This window comes from Carassius gibelio, chromosome A23 (assembly GCF_023724105.1).
Source record: "Carassius gibelio isolate Cgi1373 ecotype wild population from Czech Republic chromosome A23, carGib1.2-hapl.c, whole genome shotgun sequence".
Lineage (NCBI taxonomy): Eukaryota > Metazoa > Chordata > Actinopteri > Cypriniformes > Cyprinidae > Carassius > Carassius gibelio.
Window position 1 is genome coordinate 9,775,804 of NC_068393.1, and position 17,699 is coordinate 9,793,502.

General features: G+C 37.2%; 1 protein-coding gene across 7 annotated transcripts in view; it reads left to right on the forward strand.

The window, feature by feature from the left end:
- The window catches only part of LOC127944749 (plexin-B1), a 69,984-nt gene that overhangs the window by 46,536 nt on the left and 5,749 nt on the right, over positions 1 to 17,699 (forward strand). For 3 of the 7 annotated variants that reach the window (XM_052540960.1, XM_052540961.1, XM_052540959.1), the window contains 22 exons: positions 148 to 248; positions 338 to 470; positions 1,259 to 1,415; positions 1,970 to 2,078; positions 2,786 to 2,894; positions 3,845 to 4,525; positions 6,778 to 6,912; positions 7,749 to 7,871; positions 8,443 to 8,536; positions 8,610 to 8,776; positions 10,108 to 10,259; positions 10,403 to 10,508; positions 11,494 to 11,630; positions 11,964 to 12,143; positions 13,054 to 13,264; positions 13,370 to 13,612; positions 14,668 to 14,844; positions 14,927 to 15,075; positions 15,574 to 15,674; positions 15,779 to 15,996; positions 16,114 to 16,292; positions 16,427 to 16,493. In XM_052540960.1, the coding sequence (XP_052396920.1) occupies positions 148 to 248; positions 338 to 470; positions 1,259 to 1,415; positions 1,970 to 2,078; positions 2,786 to 2,894; positions 3,845 to 4,525; positions 6,778 to 6,912; positions 7,749 to 7,871; positions 8,443 to 8,536; positions 8,610 to 8,776; positions 10,108 to 10,259; positions 10,403 to 10,508; positions 11,494 to 11,630; positions 11,964 to 12,143; positions 13,054 to 13,264; positions 13,370 to 13,612; positions 14,668 to 14,844; positions 14,927 to 15,075; positions 15,574 to 15,674; positions 15,779 to 15,996; positions 16,114 to 16,292; positions 16,427 to 16,493 (3,729 nt within the window). The remainder of the gene's footprint in view (positions 1 to 147; positions 249 to 337; positions 471 to 1,258; positions 1,416 to 1,969; positions 2,079 to 2,785; positions 2,895 to 3,844; positions 4,526 to 6,777; positions 6,913 to 7,748; positions 7,872 to 8,442; positions 8,537 to 8,609; positions 8,777 to 10,107; positions 10,260 to 10,402; positions 10,509 to 11,493; positions 11,631 to 11,963; positions 12,144 to 13,053; positions 13,265 to 13,369; positions 13,613 to 14,667; positions 14,845 to 14,926; positions 15,076 to 15,573; positions 15,675 to 15,778; positions 15,997 to 16,113; positions 16,293 to 16,426; positions 16,494 to 17,699) is intronic. The other 4 variants (XM_052540963.1, XM_052540962.1, XM_052540964.1 and 1 more) reach the window with 3 other exon arrangements.

The following is a 17,699-nucleotide window of genomic DNA, read 5'->3' on the forward strand; positions in this document are numbered from 1 at the left end:
ATATATATATATTGTGAATTTGGTATTATGAACTATTATTTCAAATTTAAATAATTCAAAATCCCCTTTTTTTGGCAATTGTATCACAAGTGTGCTTATAAAAACTGCAAAACTGTTTTTGTGATTTCTCCTGCTTGCTGTGGTCAGGTGGAGAAGAGGCCTGTGGCAGAGTGTGACAAGCACACTGATTGCACTTCCTGTCTGGCAGTGAAGGACCCGTACTGCGGCTGGTGTGTTCTTGAGGGCCGGTGAGTCTCTTCCTATAATTCCTGCAATGGACTGCAGTTTTCAGTTTATGTTAGGAGCATTTCTCTCACTCCTCCTTTTTGTCCTGCAGGTGTGGGATGCGTTCAGACTGCAGGCTGGGCTCGGTCGAAGGTCACTGGCTCTGGAGTTTTGATGAGCAGCAGAAGTGCTTGAGCGTGGAGTCTCTGAGCCAATATAACGCCAGCCTTGGAGAGCAGAAACAGGTATAAAATCATCATCAGAATTTGATTCAGAGCCCCATCAAACTTCACTCCTCCTTCAGGCATTAAGCCTAAAGTTAACCCTGCAATATCTTTCATACACTAACATTCTTAAGTTTAGGGTTGTGTCTTATGCTCACCAATCTTAAAATAGTCAAAAAAGTAATATTGTATAATGCCACTGCAATTTAAAGTAACTTCTTTCTATTGTAATATATGTTAAAATGGCATTTATTCCTGTGATCTAAAGCTTTTCAGCATTATTACTCAGTCTAATATGCTGATTTGCTGCTCCAAAAACATTTATTATTGTTACCAATGTTGAGCTGTGCTGCTTAATATTTTTGTTGAACAGATTTTGAAGATTGTTAAGATTGTTAAACAAACTGTTTTGGCTCCCATTGACTTCCATTGTATTTTTGTCCATGTGGTGCAAATGTAATTTACTGGGAACCAGAAATGTTTAGTTATCAACATTCTTCACAATATCTTCTCTTTTTTTCTCTGTTTTTTTTTGGATGAACTGTCCCTTTGATTAAAAGTCACTAAGCCAGCAGACTCTGCCCCTGCACTCCCTAATGGGACATTTCACACGTTATCTTGCCTCATTTTTGATGCTTAAAAGCTTTTTCCCTAATCATTGTCATATTTATTAAACTACTCCTTAAGGGATGCTTTTGTAAGAGAATGATCAAAGCTATAAAGCTTGATGACACAATGAAATGTGTTTTGTGTTGCTGGACAATGATTGCTTGATTATAACCACAGCTAATATATGTGTGTGTGTTTAGATTGCTGTGGGTGTCCCGGGTTTGCCCAGTCTGTCAGAGGGTGACATGTACTCGTGTTTCTTTGAAGACACTGAAACGGCTGCTTCGGTCCAGGGCACCACAGTCACCTGTGCCACTCCTGAGGCCCACAGACTCCCAGCGCTGCCACAGGGAGAGGGTGAGAAACCCCACACACTCATGACAACAAGCTTTCAATAACCTGAAAAACTGCCCTTAAGGAACTGGTTTACAAACCTTTGTGTGATGTGTGCAGACTCGTTCATGAGCGGGATTGTCGTGATTGACTTTCAAGCACCAATCAACTAAATATAAGTTCAGTCCAGATTGTCAGTGTGAGTTTTTCTCACAGTTAAGATTACATTTCACAATATTAAAACTTTAACTGTAGTTTTGATTAAATAAATGCTCCCTTGAGAGACTTATTTAAAAAACCTCAGAAAGATCTGTTGAACAGTAGTACGTCACTCTGGAATTTTATAACAGTCCTGTTCCAGTTTCTCTTCCGCTGTTGGTTTTCCACACGTTAATCTTCCATTGAAGGAATCCACTGAAAAGTTAATGACGTTACATGAATTGTGACATAAGCTGTGGATGGTGCATTTAACTACATCTGATTATTTTTTAAGGTATTACGTGACATGATGTTCCAGTGCCATAATATCCGTTTAACAGTTTGACCCAGAGTCTTCTCATGTTTGTCCTCTATAACAGATTCTGTGTCCGTCGCGCTGTCCCTGCGCTTTCGGACGGTCACCGTAGCGCTTGCAGACTTCACCTTCTACGACTGCTCTGTGGCGCAGCAGCTCTCTGGCACCAGGCCGTAAGTCACATGTACTCTCCTGCGTTTTAATGCCACATGAATAAAGCAATCATAAAAAAAAACAGTACAACATTTTTTTCATTCTTAAAGAGAACAGTGAAAAATGTCATCATTTACTCCCCATCATGTTGTTTCAAACCTGTAGTAATTGAAAAATAACTAATAAAAGGTAATGCTAGTTCATGTTAGCTAATATTAACAAAAAAAACCTTATTGTTAAGAGGTAGTGAAAAGTTTTAGCCATATAGCGTGATGCCATCATCATCCAAGAGCAATATTAAACCTCCACTGGTGAGCGGCTGTCATGTGTTGAAGAATGTCCCAGAGGCGTGAGAGGGGCAGGGCAGCTGTCTGTCTCTCCGGACCTCACTAGCACATCCCTGATGATTTAACAGCTGTGTCCCACATTCCTGCCGTATCGTCCGCCCTGACCATCCTCCCTTACCCATACACCCCTGCAGTCAGCCGCTGATTGGGCGGCTCTCCCTGATGCTGTTTTGATTTGCGATGTGGGAAAGCTGTGAACTCAGCTCTGTGTGCTTTGATGAGTTTAGGGGAGTCATGTGTCATTCTAGACCTCAGCTATTTTGGATTCAGTGGTGCTTTGCTGTCTTTATCTGAATGCTCAGAGGGGTGTAGATGGGTTTAATTTATGCGGTCACTTCTAAACTTCTGGGCCACTGTGTTCTGTCTCGCTCTACTTCTAGGTGTAGGGGATGTGTGAACAGCCGCTGGAAATGTAACTGGTGTGTCCACCAGCATGTGTGCACTCACCGGTCCACGTGTGACCGTGGTGTGATCATCTACAACCAGCATGTAAGTTTGTGTTAGTCTGTGAGGTCATATCTGTGAGTTTGACTTGCTGTGCAATTATAGTGGAGGCAAAAAGTCTGAGACCAACAGTGAAACTGCATGTTTGTATTTTTTTTTGCTTGACAATTTGTGGAAGTTTAAGTGGAAAAACGTCTATTTTGTCGTCATTTTGTTACAAGTGTACTTAGTAGAATATGAAAATGCGAAAATTTTTTATTTTTTTTCATTTATTAAAGTTTTAAATCACACGTTTCAGTGTAGTCTCCGTCTTTTAGACCCCATTGTATGTGTTTTTGGTTCCTTTTGCTTTGAATAACCGTTTTTGGTTCATATTAACTACCATTTGAAAATTTGGAGACAGTAATACTTTTTTCAGCAAGAATGCATTAAATTGATGACAACAGATCATTAAAGACTTTTATGTAACAAAAAAATTATATTAAATAAATGCTATTCTTTTGAACTTTGTATTCATCAAAGAATCTTGGAAAAAAGTGTCAGTTTCCACATAAATATTAAGCACAACAATTGTAGACAAACAACATTATAATTATAATAAATGTTTCCAAATAAGCATATTATATGATTTCTAAAGGATCATGTGACACTGAAGACTGGAGTAATGATACTGAAAATTCAGAGAAACATAAATATAAAATATATTCAAATAGAAAACAGTTACTTGAAATTGTTAAATATTTCTCAATCATAATTTTGTTGCATTTTTTATTAAATCAATTCAGCCTTCAAAACTTCTTTCAAAAATATAAAATCTTACCAAACCCAGATTTTTAAATTGTAGTACACATAACGCTTTCTTGTGTGTTTTATGATTTTTAATGTTTAATTCAGCCCCATTGTTTATTGATTTGAGTTGATATTAATTTATTTCAGTTGCCATTTATTTCATTTTCCCCCTCATTCTCTCTGTTTTGTCCTGTGTTTGTCTAAAGTTTTCACCCTCCACGTCTGCTTCTCAAACAATAAAAGACTTTGACGCGTACACGTACACCCCCTCCACACCCACGACATCAATCCTCTCCACCACTGAGGAGGCCATAACGACCGAAACCGCTGTCACAACTACCCCTCCAGTGACCCCACCCACTACTCCAGAGCCCACGGCCGCCCCCACCACAGCTCTGGAAACCACAACCCCCCTCGAGCAAACACCCACCACCCCCAACCATGCTACAACCTCCTCTACACACCCATCCAGTGCAACTACAAAGTCAACCGATACCATCTCAGAGGGCACCACCCTCTCACAAAATACCTCTTGGGTGGAGGAGAGCATCCAGGTAGGTTTACTGTCGACACCGGCCCCGCAATCATACGAAGAGCTGGTGGGACCTTCGTCGCGTGAAGAGGCGGCTGAAGTGACGCTGCCCGCATTGAGAGCTGGGGAAGTGGTGACGATGGGGCCGCTGATTGAAGCACTGCCCTCATCCACCTCTGAAGTGGTCACCCTCTCGCAGACCGAGATGGATATAGATGCTCTTATAGACACGGGCGTCCCTGTGTCGTCAGCCAGCGCCCCCTCTGGCGACGGCGAGGCAGGGCCTTATTCATCTGATTTCCCCCTCGCTCCAGACACAGATTACCAGTCCGACTCAGCTGACCTTTTCCTCCTGGTGAGTGTGGGTCCTCAGGCCAACTCTGCTTGCATGTAGCGCTGCAGATGCTGGAGGTTGAACGTACCTAAAGCGTAAATTACATGCGTGAATGATGGGATATATAATTAAATAGATGAAAGCAGTTCTGCTCTATTACTAATTTGACCATAATTATATATGAAAGTCATTTAATGTCAAAACATTAAAGCAATGTTCTGGGTTCATGATGATGCACTGAAATTCATTTTGACTTGTTCATCAGTTTGCAAAAACAAGCAAAAATCTGGGTTAAAGTAATGCTCTTGCAGTTTAAATGGATAGTTCTCCATAAAACGTCATCATTAACTCACTCTCATGTCGTTGTAAACCTGTATGACTTAATATGAAAAAGATATGTTTTTGAAAAATGTTTCTTTTGTTTTTGTTCATACAATGAAAGTCAATACCCATTGACTTTCATTTTAAATACAAAAACAGCTTGTAAATGAAACACTTTTCAAAATTGAAAATATTCCAAAAATATTTGAAGAATCATGGGTAATGTATTTCCTTTTTTAACCAGGTATTCTGCTGCTAAACACGATTAAAGAAATACAGGTCTCTGTATTTTTTTTCTCAATAAATTAGAGTGCAACACAGGTACCTGTAGTAAAAATTTCTATTTAAATTTTTTTCTATAGGGTAATTTTTTACATAAACTTATCAACATAAACTTTGAAGACAGACCTACTGTGAGCAAAATGTGGTATATGCCACAAACATTCACTGCCAAAGAAGCTGGCTTTTCACAGAGTGCTGTATCCAAGCATGTTAACAGAAGGTTGAGTGGAAGGAAAAAGTGTGGAAGAAAAAGATGCACAACCAACCAAGAGAACTGGAGGATTGTCAAGCAAAATCAATTCAAGAAATTGAGTGAACTTCACAAGAAATGGACTGAGGCTGGGGTCAAGAGCCACCACACACAGACGTGTCGAGGAATTTGCTGAACCACAGACAACGTCAGAGGCGTCTTACCTGGGCTAAGGAGAAGAAGAACTGGACTGTTGTCCAGTGGTCCAAAGTCCTCTTTTCAGATGAGAGCAAGTTTTGTATTTCATTTGGAAACCAAGCTCCTAGAGTCTGGAGGAAGGATGGAGAAGCTCATGGCACAAGTTGATTGAAGTCCAGTTTTAAGTTTCCACAGTCTGTGATGATTTGAGGTGCAATGTCATCTGCTGGAGTCAGTCCATTGTGTTTTTTGAAAACCAAAGTCTAGAAGGCCAACAATTCACTAAACATGTTTTTATTTTTTTATCTTATGAAGTATTTTAATTTGTTGAGATATTGAATTGGTGGGTTTTTGTTAAATGTGAGCCAAAATCATCACAATTAAAAGAACCAAAAACTTAAACTACTTCAGTCTGTGTGCACTGAATTTATTTAATACATTATTTTCACACTGTGAGTTGAATTACTGAAATAAATGAACTTTTCCACAACATTCTGATTTATTGAGATGCACCTGTATTTCTTTAATCATGTTTAGCAGCAGAATACAAGGTTAAAAAAGGAAAAACATTACCCATGATTCTTCAACAACAAAAAAATCTCCACCCATCTGGGAATTAAAGCAAGCAAAGAGCACCTAAAGAGCTCTTTAGTGCCCGTCCACTCCCATGAAGCACCACAAATCACGCAATAGTCAGTCTTCCTATGCTATCAAACTGGTAAATATTGTAATAATTGTAAAATATAATATTTCTGTGTACATGTATGAATTTAAAGGCCAATAAATGTATCCATGCATCCATAATTTTTCACCGTGTAATTCACAATGCTTAATGGGATTGTAGTTTTTTCCCTCATTAAAACTGATAAGTATATAGTACATAGCTTTTTGTTGTTGTTGTTTTTCAAATCAAAGTTTGTAATATTGTAATTCACCTCGTCACTGGTTGATGTTGTTCATGGATTATAACTCTTTAATAAATACTTTTTTTTAAAACCCCTATTAGAATAATTTATAGAAAAAAAATACTTCCTGAACCAGTGCGGAGGGATAGTGTTGCACTGTATTGAACCCAGAACATGTGACTTCCTGTGTGTCTTTTTGTGTCCATTTTGTTTTTCATTAAATCTCTGTTTAACACATTCACTTTTGTTGTGCTGCCATTCTGCTTCTTATACGTGTTGCTGTAATGTAGCGGAAGCAGAGAGATATTCCACATCTGCTCTTTTCAGAGCCGTGGTGTGTGTAATGAAGTGTGTTGTCCATCTGTGTGTGTGATCAGGAAGAGGAGAGTTTACTCGTGAGCAGAGGTCCTCACACCTGTCCCTGTGTGGAGGCCATCCAGGGCAGCTCCCTCCTTCCTGTCAATGTCGAGAGGAAGATCACTCTGCTGGGGCGCAACTTACACCTCTATCAGGTAATCAACTTCTTGAGGCTTGTTTGGGCTTGACTAATATAAACCTGCATTAAAGATTGGGGTCAGTAAGATTTTTCAAAGTCTCTTCTGCTCTCTAAGGCTGCATTTATTTGATCGATAAATGCAGTAAAACAGTAATACTGTACAACAGTATACAGTACCATATTTTTCGGACTAGTCGCACCTGAGTATAAGCCGCATCACTCCAAAAATACGTCATGATGAGGAAAAAAAACGTATATAAGTCGCACTGGACTGTAAGTCGCATTTATTTAGAACCAAGAACCAAGAGAAACATTACCGTCTCCAGCCGCAAGAAGGCGCTCTATGCTGCTCAGCATAGAGTGCCCTCTGGCGGTTGGAGACGGTAATGTTTTTTCTTTGTTAATTTCTCTTAGTTCATTTCTCTTGGTTCATGTCAAGTTAATTTTGATAAAAAAGTCGCACCTGACTATAAGTCGCAGGACCAGCCAAACTATTAAAAAAGTGTGACTTATAGTCCGGAAAATACGATAATACAATTTTATGAAATTACTGTTTTCTGTTTAAAAATGTCAAAGCTTCCGCATCATTACTCCAGTCTTAAGAGTCACATTATCCTTCAGAAATCATTCTAATATGCTGATTTCTCAAGAAACATTTTAATTATTATCAATGTTGAAAACAGTTTTGCTGTTTAATATTTTTGTGGAAAACGTGATGCATTTTTTTCATGAAACTTTGATGAATGGAAAGTTTAAAAGAATTGTGTTTGTTGGGTATTATGTTGTCTGGTTTATTGATGAAGTGTTTAAAAATCTGTAGGCCATGAACAGAATATATCTGTGTGTTTTTAGGACAAAGATCTTGATTATCAGTGTGTGTTGGTGATTGAGGGCCGATCGGTGGTGGTGGACGCTTTCGTGGAAGTGGACGACTCTCAGCCATCTTTGTTCTTCATTACCTGCCAGCTTCACCAGGTCTGCAAAAAAAAAAAATCTGTATTAATATGAAAATATTTTCCATGTTGATTTTTTTTTACATGTGTTTTACCTGCTTTTTTAAATTTGAGCACTTTTGTTACGTTGTGTTTTAGAGTTAGTTTACGGAATTTAGAATTAACGGAAATGTCGGTAAGAATTATTGGACAAGGTCCAGGCAGAAAAATTACCAGTACGTTTTCTTTTTCTTTTTTTTTTACAATGTATATTCAGATTGTTTGACGACCTGTTATAGTTTTTATGAATGATTTAAATTCCTTTTTTTTTTTTTTTTAATTTGAAGGTTTAATTATGGTGTTCATTTTGTATGTCATTTTTATTAAAACGATTTTTTTTTAGCATATTAAATGAAAGTCTGAAATATTGCCTTGGCAACTAGCTGAAATAAGTCTACTTTTACATTTTTTTTTCTTCATTATATTTCACCGCAATCTAATTTAACAGTAATTGTGTTGCTGGCACAACCAGTATGTGGCAGATATATAACATCCATTAAATATCTGAATGTGTCTGTAAAGCTTTGTTCTGCTGATTGTATTTCGTTTCAAAGTACTCTTATTCGGCTGCGGTGGAGGAATACAGGAGCTTGATCTCAGTCAGGAGGAGGGACTCTTTCCAGGTGGATTACCCAGAGGACCTTCATGGTACGTCACCAGCTGTTTGCTGAGGTTATGAATGTGCTGTTCTCTGTTTGTGACGTGTGTTTTGTGTTTGCAGTGCGGCTGTATAACTGCTCCGTGGGCCGGTCCGACTGCAGTCGCTGTCACACGGCTGATCCGCAGTACGAGTGTGTGTGGTGTGAAGGGTCTCGCTCCAGCTGCGTCTACAGGAGCTCCTGCACCCAACACGTCCAGCAGACCTGTCCTGCTCCTCACATACACACGGTGAGGGACACACCTGTTTACTTCTGCCTTTTGGGAGCCATTAACACTATACTCAGTATTGTTAAAGTTACAGTTCTGTGTTTTTGCCCTCCGTTTCACTCACAAGAAGATCTTCAGCCGTTTATTTTTTTATGTGAACTGTCCCTTTAAGAACTTGGAATAAACCTGCCGGGCTAAACTGCAATGTGAAAGGATTTTCTTCACTCCTTTAAGGATTGACCCTTGGCCTTATGCCTTTCCTTGCTGACCTGTGTGTTTGTACAATAATTATTTTGTCCATTAGATGTATAAATCAGAGCATAGCAGAATACAATATTTCAACTGACATTAGCTGATTAGCTAAATGACCTCATAGATGTGTGCAGGGACTTTTCTTAATGAAAATGTGAGTAATATTGCTAGTGTTGTGGATGTTTGGCATGCCATCGTAATAAGGTGATATGAAAGCTGTTCTTTGAAATGTTCTGTTTGTCAAAGTGATCAAAAATGGGATAAAAAGGTCTAGAAGTGGTATAGCAGGAATTAATGAAATGCAAGGAATTTTTAACTGAAAAAAGCAAACCTTTTACATTGCATAAATGTATTTTCATAGTGTTTTGTCCTGTCATCCTTTAAAACTATTTTTTTATATATATATTAAGTTTTTTTTTTAAGAGTATAGATTTAAATGTTTATTTTTTAGATAATATAGAGGGTTTAATGCATCAAATGAGAAAAAAAATGCTATTAGAGTGGGGGAAAAGTTCATTTGTGAGACTGTCATGTGCTACACTGGAAAACAAGACAAAATCTTATGTATTTTTCAAGGTTTTTAATATGATGAGATCAATGGTGTAACACCACACAAAAAATAAAGGAAGAAAAGGGAAATAAAGTAAATATAAAGTGAGATTTGTTACATTTTTTCAGGAGAGATTTCGATTTTTTTTTTAATGTATAATAAGCAGCACAACTGTTTTAAACACTGATATTAATAAGAAATGTTTCTTAAGTAGTAAATCAGCATATTAGAATGATTTCTGAAGGATCGTGTGACACTGAAGACTGGAGTAATGATGCTGAAAATGCAGCTTTACATCACAGGAATAAACTACATTTTATAATATATTATTAAAATATAAAACAGCTGTTTTAAATTGCAATAATATTTCACAATATTCCTGTTTTCCTGCAAATAAATTCAGCCTTGGTGAACAGCATAAGAGCATTTAAGAATTTTTTTTTTTTAATCTTACCAACCCCAAACGTTTGAGCTTTAGTGTAGTGTTTTCGATGCACATCTATGATTTTGTCATCATCGAGGCCATTTCACATGTTGTGGTGTATTACAGATTGAGCCTCTTTCTGGTCCAGTGGAGGGTGGCACAGTGCTCACGGTGTCCGGCTCTAATCTGGGTCAGAGAGCTGAAGACATCCAGCACTCGGTGACGGTAGCCGGAGTCCCCTGCACGGTCATCCCCGACAGATACGAGGTGTCCTCCAGGTAATGTGATATGAGTGTGAGAGAGAGGGCATGCTGGATATTACTGCCACTCGTTAATGACATTGTGTAAATGGCTTCAGGCAGTTGAGCTCCACAGTGTGAAGAAGAGTATTGACCCAGTGGTCTCTCTGTGTGTCTGTCAGTATTGTGTGTGAGACCACAGCCAGTGCAGGGGAGCAGAGCGGCCACGTCTCAGTTCAGGTCAAAGGAGGAGGAATCGGGCAGTCTGCCCAGCGCTTCCGTTACCAGGTAAACATTAATCCAACAGGCACGAAAGGGATACAAATTGTTTAGCAAAACTGAATAACATGCAAGGAATTGATCCTGTATTTATTAAAGGCAGGGAGGCATTCAAGCATTTTAAAACAAAGTTTTACACTGCAGAATGACTTTTCCTTAACAGTGTTTTTGTCTTGTCACAATTAAGACTTTATTCCTTTGTTCATTTGTTTATTACATAATTGTGAAAGGTATATTTGGAGTTTATATTTTAATAATTATTTTTATTTAAAAAAAAAATATATATATATATATAGCAAGATTAATGCTTCAAACTATGGTGAAAAATAAAGTTATACTAAAATAGTTATGAATATATATGTATGTATGTATATATATATATATATATATATATATATATATATATATATATATAATATATTAAGTTGTTTAAAAAAATATTTTAGATATGTTTACTGGAAAATAAAACATAAATATTTAATAGGATGAGTAAATATTGTGAGATTTATGCTTCAAACAAGAAAAAAAAAAAACTATTTTATCAATGTAGTGAAACATTTTTTTTTCATGTTATTTAAAAAGTCTTGAGCCTAACTCAATTTAATAAAGTAAATGCATATTATTTGAAGACCTAAATATTATGCATTTTTCAGGGGCTTTACCACACAATCTAAAGGGCGAAAAGGGAAATATAGTGAGCTTTTATGGTTAAAAATATCTATATAAAGTAATTTAAAAAAAAAAATAATTTAAAAAAATAAAAATTTTAATGTAAAAAATCTCATACAGTTCAGTTACATAAATCTATCTTATTTTAAGGATTTTTAGATAGTTTTCCTGGCAAACAAAAATGCATTATTCAGGGCTTTAACAGGATGAGGTCATTGTGTAACAGCAAACATGTATAAGGCAGTGTTTTCTAACGTGTTTGTGTGTGTGTGTGCGTGCGTGCCTGTGTGTGTGTGTGCGCGTGTTCTGTTTTCCTAAACTCAAGGACCCAGTGTTATTGGGAGTGTCTCCACTGAAAGGCCCAATGTCGGGCGGCACGTCCCTCACCATCACGGGACAGAACCTTCTGACGGGACGTCCCAATGAGATCAGCATCCTGATTGGTGGAGTCCCATGTTACATGTAAGTGACTGTGTAGAGCAGCGTCCTCTGCAGCCGTCCAGTCAGACAGAAGTCATCTCTGCATCTTATTAGATTCGATCAGTTTAGATTCAACTTTGTCACATCTAATGTACGACGCAACGAAATGCAGTGATTATGTCAGCTGATTGTGTTATAAATACTGAATCATCCTTCTGTTAACGCTGGAAGTCTTTGAAGATCTAAAACAATGAGCTGTGTTCTAAAAACATCATTTCATGACTAGAATATACTTCATAAATTACTCGGATTTATTGTCATTTATGTCTATTCCCAATTGACAACGCAGAGTTTTAGTAGTGTATGTCTTACCAGTTCTCCCAAGCAGTACAACAGTGAGCGTGTTGAGTGTGTGACTGGAGGGAGGAACAGAACCGGAGAGAGCGGCGTTACGCTGCGCTTCGGTCGAGCTGAGCGCCATCTACAGGACGTCCTCTATCAGTACACCCCAGACCCCAACGTGACCCATGCTGCTCCCTCCCGAAGCTTCATCAGGTGAGAAACATCACATCACATCAACTTAAGCATAGTTTTATTTAATTTTGTATTATTTTTACAGAATTACACTAAGTATTAAGACTTGTTTTTTAACGTTTCTTTTTTTAGTAGAAATTTAAATATTTTGCCAGTGGAGTGAGAACAATATGTGTTGGTTTTAAATTAAAATGTATTTATTTTTTATGTTTATTTTATTTGCGAAACTGCTTTTCCTGTGTCGTGGAAATCCTGTAGTCTATTTAATTTAATTTATATTAAAAAGCTTCATTATGCTAATACATGCTTACTAAACTTATTTCTTTTAAACATTGTGCCAATGGAGTGAAAATCCATGAAGTTGTATTATTTTAAGGATTTTTTTTATTTTTATTTTTATATATCTTATTTTATATTACAAAACTGCAAAAGACCAAGACTTGTTATATATATAGAGTATATGTAAATGTTTATTTTTCATAAGCTAATTAAAGTAGTACATTTTAGTCTTTTTCAATTAAGTAATTAAGTAAATTGATCAACTTAAGAAATTAATGCTTAGGACTAATTAAGGAATCTTTACCGTAAATGTGAGCAATCTTATATATGCCAGTGTATTTATCTGTCATATTCAGAAATTGTTTTTGTATGAGTATGTTAACATATGCAATCCTTTTTATTTTAAAAGTTCAAGAAGAAAAAGATGCATATGACTTCTTATATTATAAACTCTTTATTGTGATTTACAGAAGTGTTGGTAATATCATTTGTTATATATTTGACACATGCACAGTTGCGCCAATCAGCAATTTAATGCTTTGCAATGTTTCCTTTGTTTTTTCTTCCATGATCTGTGATTTGGAAATAAAAAATGAGTTATTAGTCCAGCATATATAATGACCATCTCATGGATCATGTGTGTTTGTCTAAGCGGGGGTCGTATCATTCGAGTGTCTGGCCAGCATCTGGACGTGGTACAGGAGCCTCGTATCCACGTGACCCTGACCCCTCTGGAGAGGAAGAGGAAGAGGAAGAGGAGCAGCGTGGATCCCAGTCTCCTCAGAAGAGCTCGGCGGATCGTCCCAGAGCCCAGCTGTCCTGAAGATAGTCTCTGTGTGGTCAAACAGGTAGAGTTCACACAAGTGAGTCTGTGCTTGTGCTTTCTCACAGCATTAAACAAACTGTCCAGTGCTCACGTGTCAGTTATTGTAACACAGTTGGTTTCCTCGTGTCCTGTGGGTGATCAGGTGGAGGAGCGGTGCACAGTGAACAGCTCGACTCTGATCCTGTGTCCCACTCCGGAGGTGGGCCCCGAGGCCCTGCGTGCTGCTGTCAGCGTGCGCTTCCTCCTGGATAACCTGCACTTTGAGTTTGAGGCGGTCAGCGGCAGCCCTTTCAGTTATGAGCCCAATCCTGTCCTTCACAGCCTCAATCAACACGAGCCCAGCAAACCCTTCAGATACAAACCTGGCAGCATCATCTCTGTGGAGGTCAGGCCCCTCTCACACGTGTGTGAACGCACTGAAGATTTGTAAAACAAACATATGATAACTCTATAATTCAAAGCCCCAAAACTAATAATAGTTAAGATAATATAATATATATATAATGTTATATAACTTTGTATTATATAAAGTTGTATTATATTAATAATACCATCCTAGATTTCTTTTTAGGATGTTTAATTAATTAAAAAAAGCAAAAAATATTGGCATTATTACCGTTAAAAAAGTATTCAGAACCAGGGTTATTATAGTTAACTTAACAAAAACCATACAAAAAAAATATTACAAAAAATTTAATAAATTATATTAAAAAAACAATTTTAACTTGATTAAAATTACTAATAACTAACATTGAAAATAATTACATATATTAAATTAAATTTAAATTAATTACATTATATATATATATATATATATTCATTACAAAACTTAAAATGGCATATTAAAAAAGCAATTACTAATAAACATAATGACAAAACAAACTTACAATAATTTTAATGAAAATGTGGAACACCAAAATAAAACTAATTCAAAATAATAAAAAACTGTAATAGTATCTAAATGAAAATGAGTTTTGAGTTATAAATGTTCAAAACTCAAAACTTCCTCACCAGAACAAGTATTGTTTTATATTATGTTATAATATATTATATTACAAGTGTCATGCTGGATGCATGAATCCACTATAATTTTACAAATAGTACTGCTGTTGTGTGAGTTTTTTTGGTGAGAATGTAGTTGTTTAAACTTAGTTAATAAATTGACAAACACTAAATTACAATGGATTATTAGCATTTTTTATATTTTATATATGTGTGTGTGTGTGTGTGTGTGTGTGTGTGTGTGTGTTTATATATATTGTATAATTGTTTTATTTAATAAAAATAAATTATGCAATAAAAACGATTGCATTGTGCTATGAAAACATACTGTAAATCTAGATTGGGATCTCTTCTGATCTGTGTGTTAATACACAATAGATTTTTTTTGTTATTTCCACACTTGTGTGTCCCATGAACTTGTCTGAATGTGGGTTCTAGGGTGAGAATCTGGACCTGGCCATGTCTAAAGAGGAAGTGGTTGCTCTGATCGGTGATGGAGAGTGTGCTGTGAAGACTTTAACCAGAACCCATCTGTACTGTGAGCCTCCGTCACTGCAGCCGTCAGTGACCGCGCTGAAGAAACGAGAGGCGGCCGACACGCTCCCAGACTTCACTGTACGACAACTTCTTATAACTCTTATTCATTTTGTGCTGTGTCCCATGATACGGAATGGAAATCTGGTGTGTGTTTGTGTAGGTGAGGATGGGGAATCTGAACTTTTCTCTGGGACGGGTGCAGTATGATTCTCAGGGCCCCGCTGCATTCCCTCTGGAGGCTCAGGTGGGGGTCGGGGTGGGCGCCTCCATCGTGGCTCTTATTGTGCTGGTTATCGTGCTCATATACAGGTATTCCCATACCAGTTTAACCAGTTTATTACTGATTATTGACATGCACTGGGATCAAAAGTCTGAGAAAGCTAGTGAAAGTAGCACATTTTGTGATTATATTACATTATATTATATTATACTATATTATAACCTACCTATAATACCTAGATGTATTTCTTTACAATCAAGTTTTGATATAATTAATGATAATTGATACATTATTTAAATTAGTCATTGATTAGATAATAATAATAATAATAATAAAATGTATTAGTTATTCTTCACAAGTTCATATAATATTAGGAAGCATACATCTAACAAATATGTAAGATTTAAAGTATTTTCTCAGACTTTGGAGCCCACTGTACAGTACATATGTTTGTGCTGCTATGCTTTTCTTCTCAAAACTTACAATAAATCAGATGACTAGGATGCACAGTTGAGAATAAACAGACATTTCCAGACTCAGCAGTGTGTGTGTGTGTGTGTGTGTGTGTGTGTGTGTGTGTTTAACAGGAGGAAAAGCAAGCAAGCACTGAGAGACTATAAGAAAGTCCAGATCCAGCTGGAGAACTTGGAGACGAGTGTCCGAGACCGCTGTAAAAAGGAGTTCACAGGTCAGACGCTCCCACGTAAACATCAGCCAGACTCGGACAACATGCTTGAAATTCCTTTATAATAGACCGTGTGTGTGTGTGTGTGTGTGTGTGTGTGTGTGCAGATCTGATGACTGAGATGATGGATGTGTCCAGTGATCTCATGGGCTCTGGGATTCCAGTCCTGGATTATCGTAAATACTCGGAGAGGATTTTCTTCCCCGGTCACCGTGATTCTCCTCTGAGACGGGACCTTGACGTTCCCGCTTGTCGCCGGGCCACAGTGGAGCAAGGCTTGGTTCAGCTCTCCAACCTGCTAAACAGCAAACTGTTCCTCACCAAGGTGGGCTTTCCTTAAACCTGCCAGGAAGAATCATTCAAACTGGATTATATAGACCATTAAGGCTTTAAGGTTGGTAGTGTCTTATTCATCTCATATCCCTCATATACTTCCCTGCAGTTCATCCACACTCTGGAAGCCCAGCGGACCTTCTCTCCACGGGACAGGGCGTATGTGGCCTCCCTCCTCACGGTGGCGCTGCACGGCAAGCTGGAGTATTTCACCGACATCCTAAAGACTCTGCTCAGTCACCTGGTGGAGCAGTACACCACGAAAAACCCCAAACTCATGCTGCGCAGGTCAGTAGTGACCAGTCTCTCACATCTGAACTGATACCATTGAATCCGTGCATAAATGACCAGGAGCTGGATCCTTTCGACTGATAATTGTGGCATTTTTTTGAGTCTCAGTGGAAACCTCTCGTCTGTTGCAGGACCGAGTCTGTGGTGGAGAAGCTGCTGACTAACTGGATGTCCATATGTCTTTACAGCTTCCTCAGAGTAAGTGATGCTTGTGTTCGGCTCATAGTGAACTGGATGAGAGAGGAAGACATGCCAGTAATTGTATTTAAATATGTAACTATACCATGAAAAAGTCACTTGGCTTGCAGATTAACCCTATAGAGCCTGCTGTATCATAGCTGATGCACACATTTCTAAGGTTTCTTAATGATCAGCATTATTAAAACTTTACTGTCTAAAGAAAGAACAAGTAATATAATTGTAAAAATGTCCCCTACACGATTCTAATCATTACTGATTTTGCATTAAATGTGAGAATAACTTGATTATTGTTAGTAGTATTGCAAGATGTACACTTACTGGACTGAATCAACGTAGGTTTACTTGATTATCTATACAGGTTTTTTTTAATCATGTTCAAATGTGAGTGTCAAATAATGATACATGAGGCTTTTGAGGTACATTAATCATCATTGTATTTCATTAAAAACAGAGATTTGAGCAAAAAAACTAAGCATTTAAATATCATCTTAATAAGACATATAATATCCATGTAAAATATGGAGTGACAATTGATGTATATATGCATTTTAATTAAGTAGTCTGCTAAACCGTAATAAAGATTTAATTTTGAATTATATCCCTTTACTGTATACATTTTTCTGCACCTTGCCTATTTTTGTTCAGTTTGGTCACGAAAAAACATGTAAAACTTTCTTTTTTGTATATATATATTGTCTGAAGATTCAGTAAATGGTTGAATTTAAAAATATATTGATTTTTCTGACTGTTATTTCATATATCAGAGTTAATCCAGCATAAGCATAACTCAAATTAATATTTCATAATTACATTTTCATTTAGCAGTTGCTTATATCCAAATGACTTACAAATGAGGACAATGGTAGCAATCAAAATCAACAAGATAGCAAGTGCTATAACAAGTCTCAGTTGTCATGACGCAGTACACATAGCAAATATATAGCATATATAATAAAAAGAGAACAGAATAGAACAATCTTTTTTTAAAGAAAACAAAGCAGTTAGTAAATGAAAAGAGTGCATGTCTAAAAGAATTCACAAGCTTCTAGAAGACACATAAGTCTGAAGTAGTGAATTTAGGTAAAGGGGTGCAGAGACAGGGCTGGTTTTGAAGGCAAACATTAATGTCTTTAATTATATGCGAGCAGTTATTGTTAACCAGTGCAAACTGATAGACAGAGGTATTTGACATCCATGTGTTTA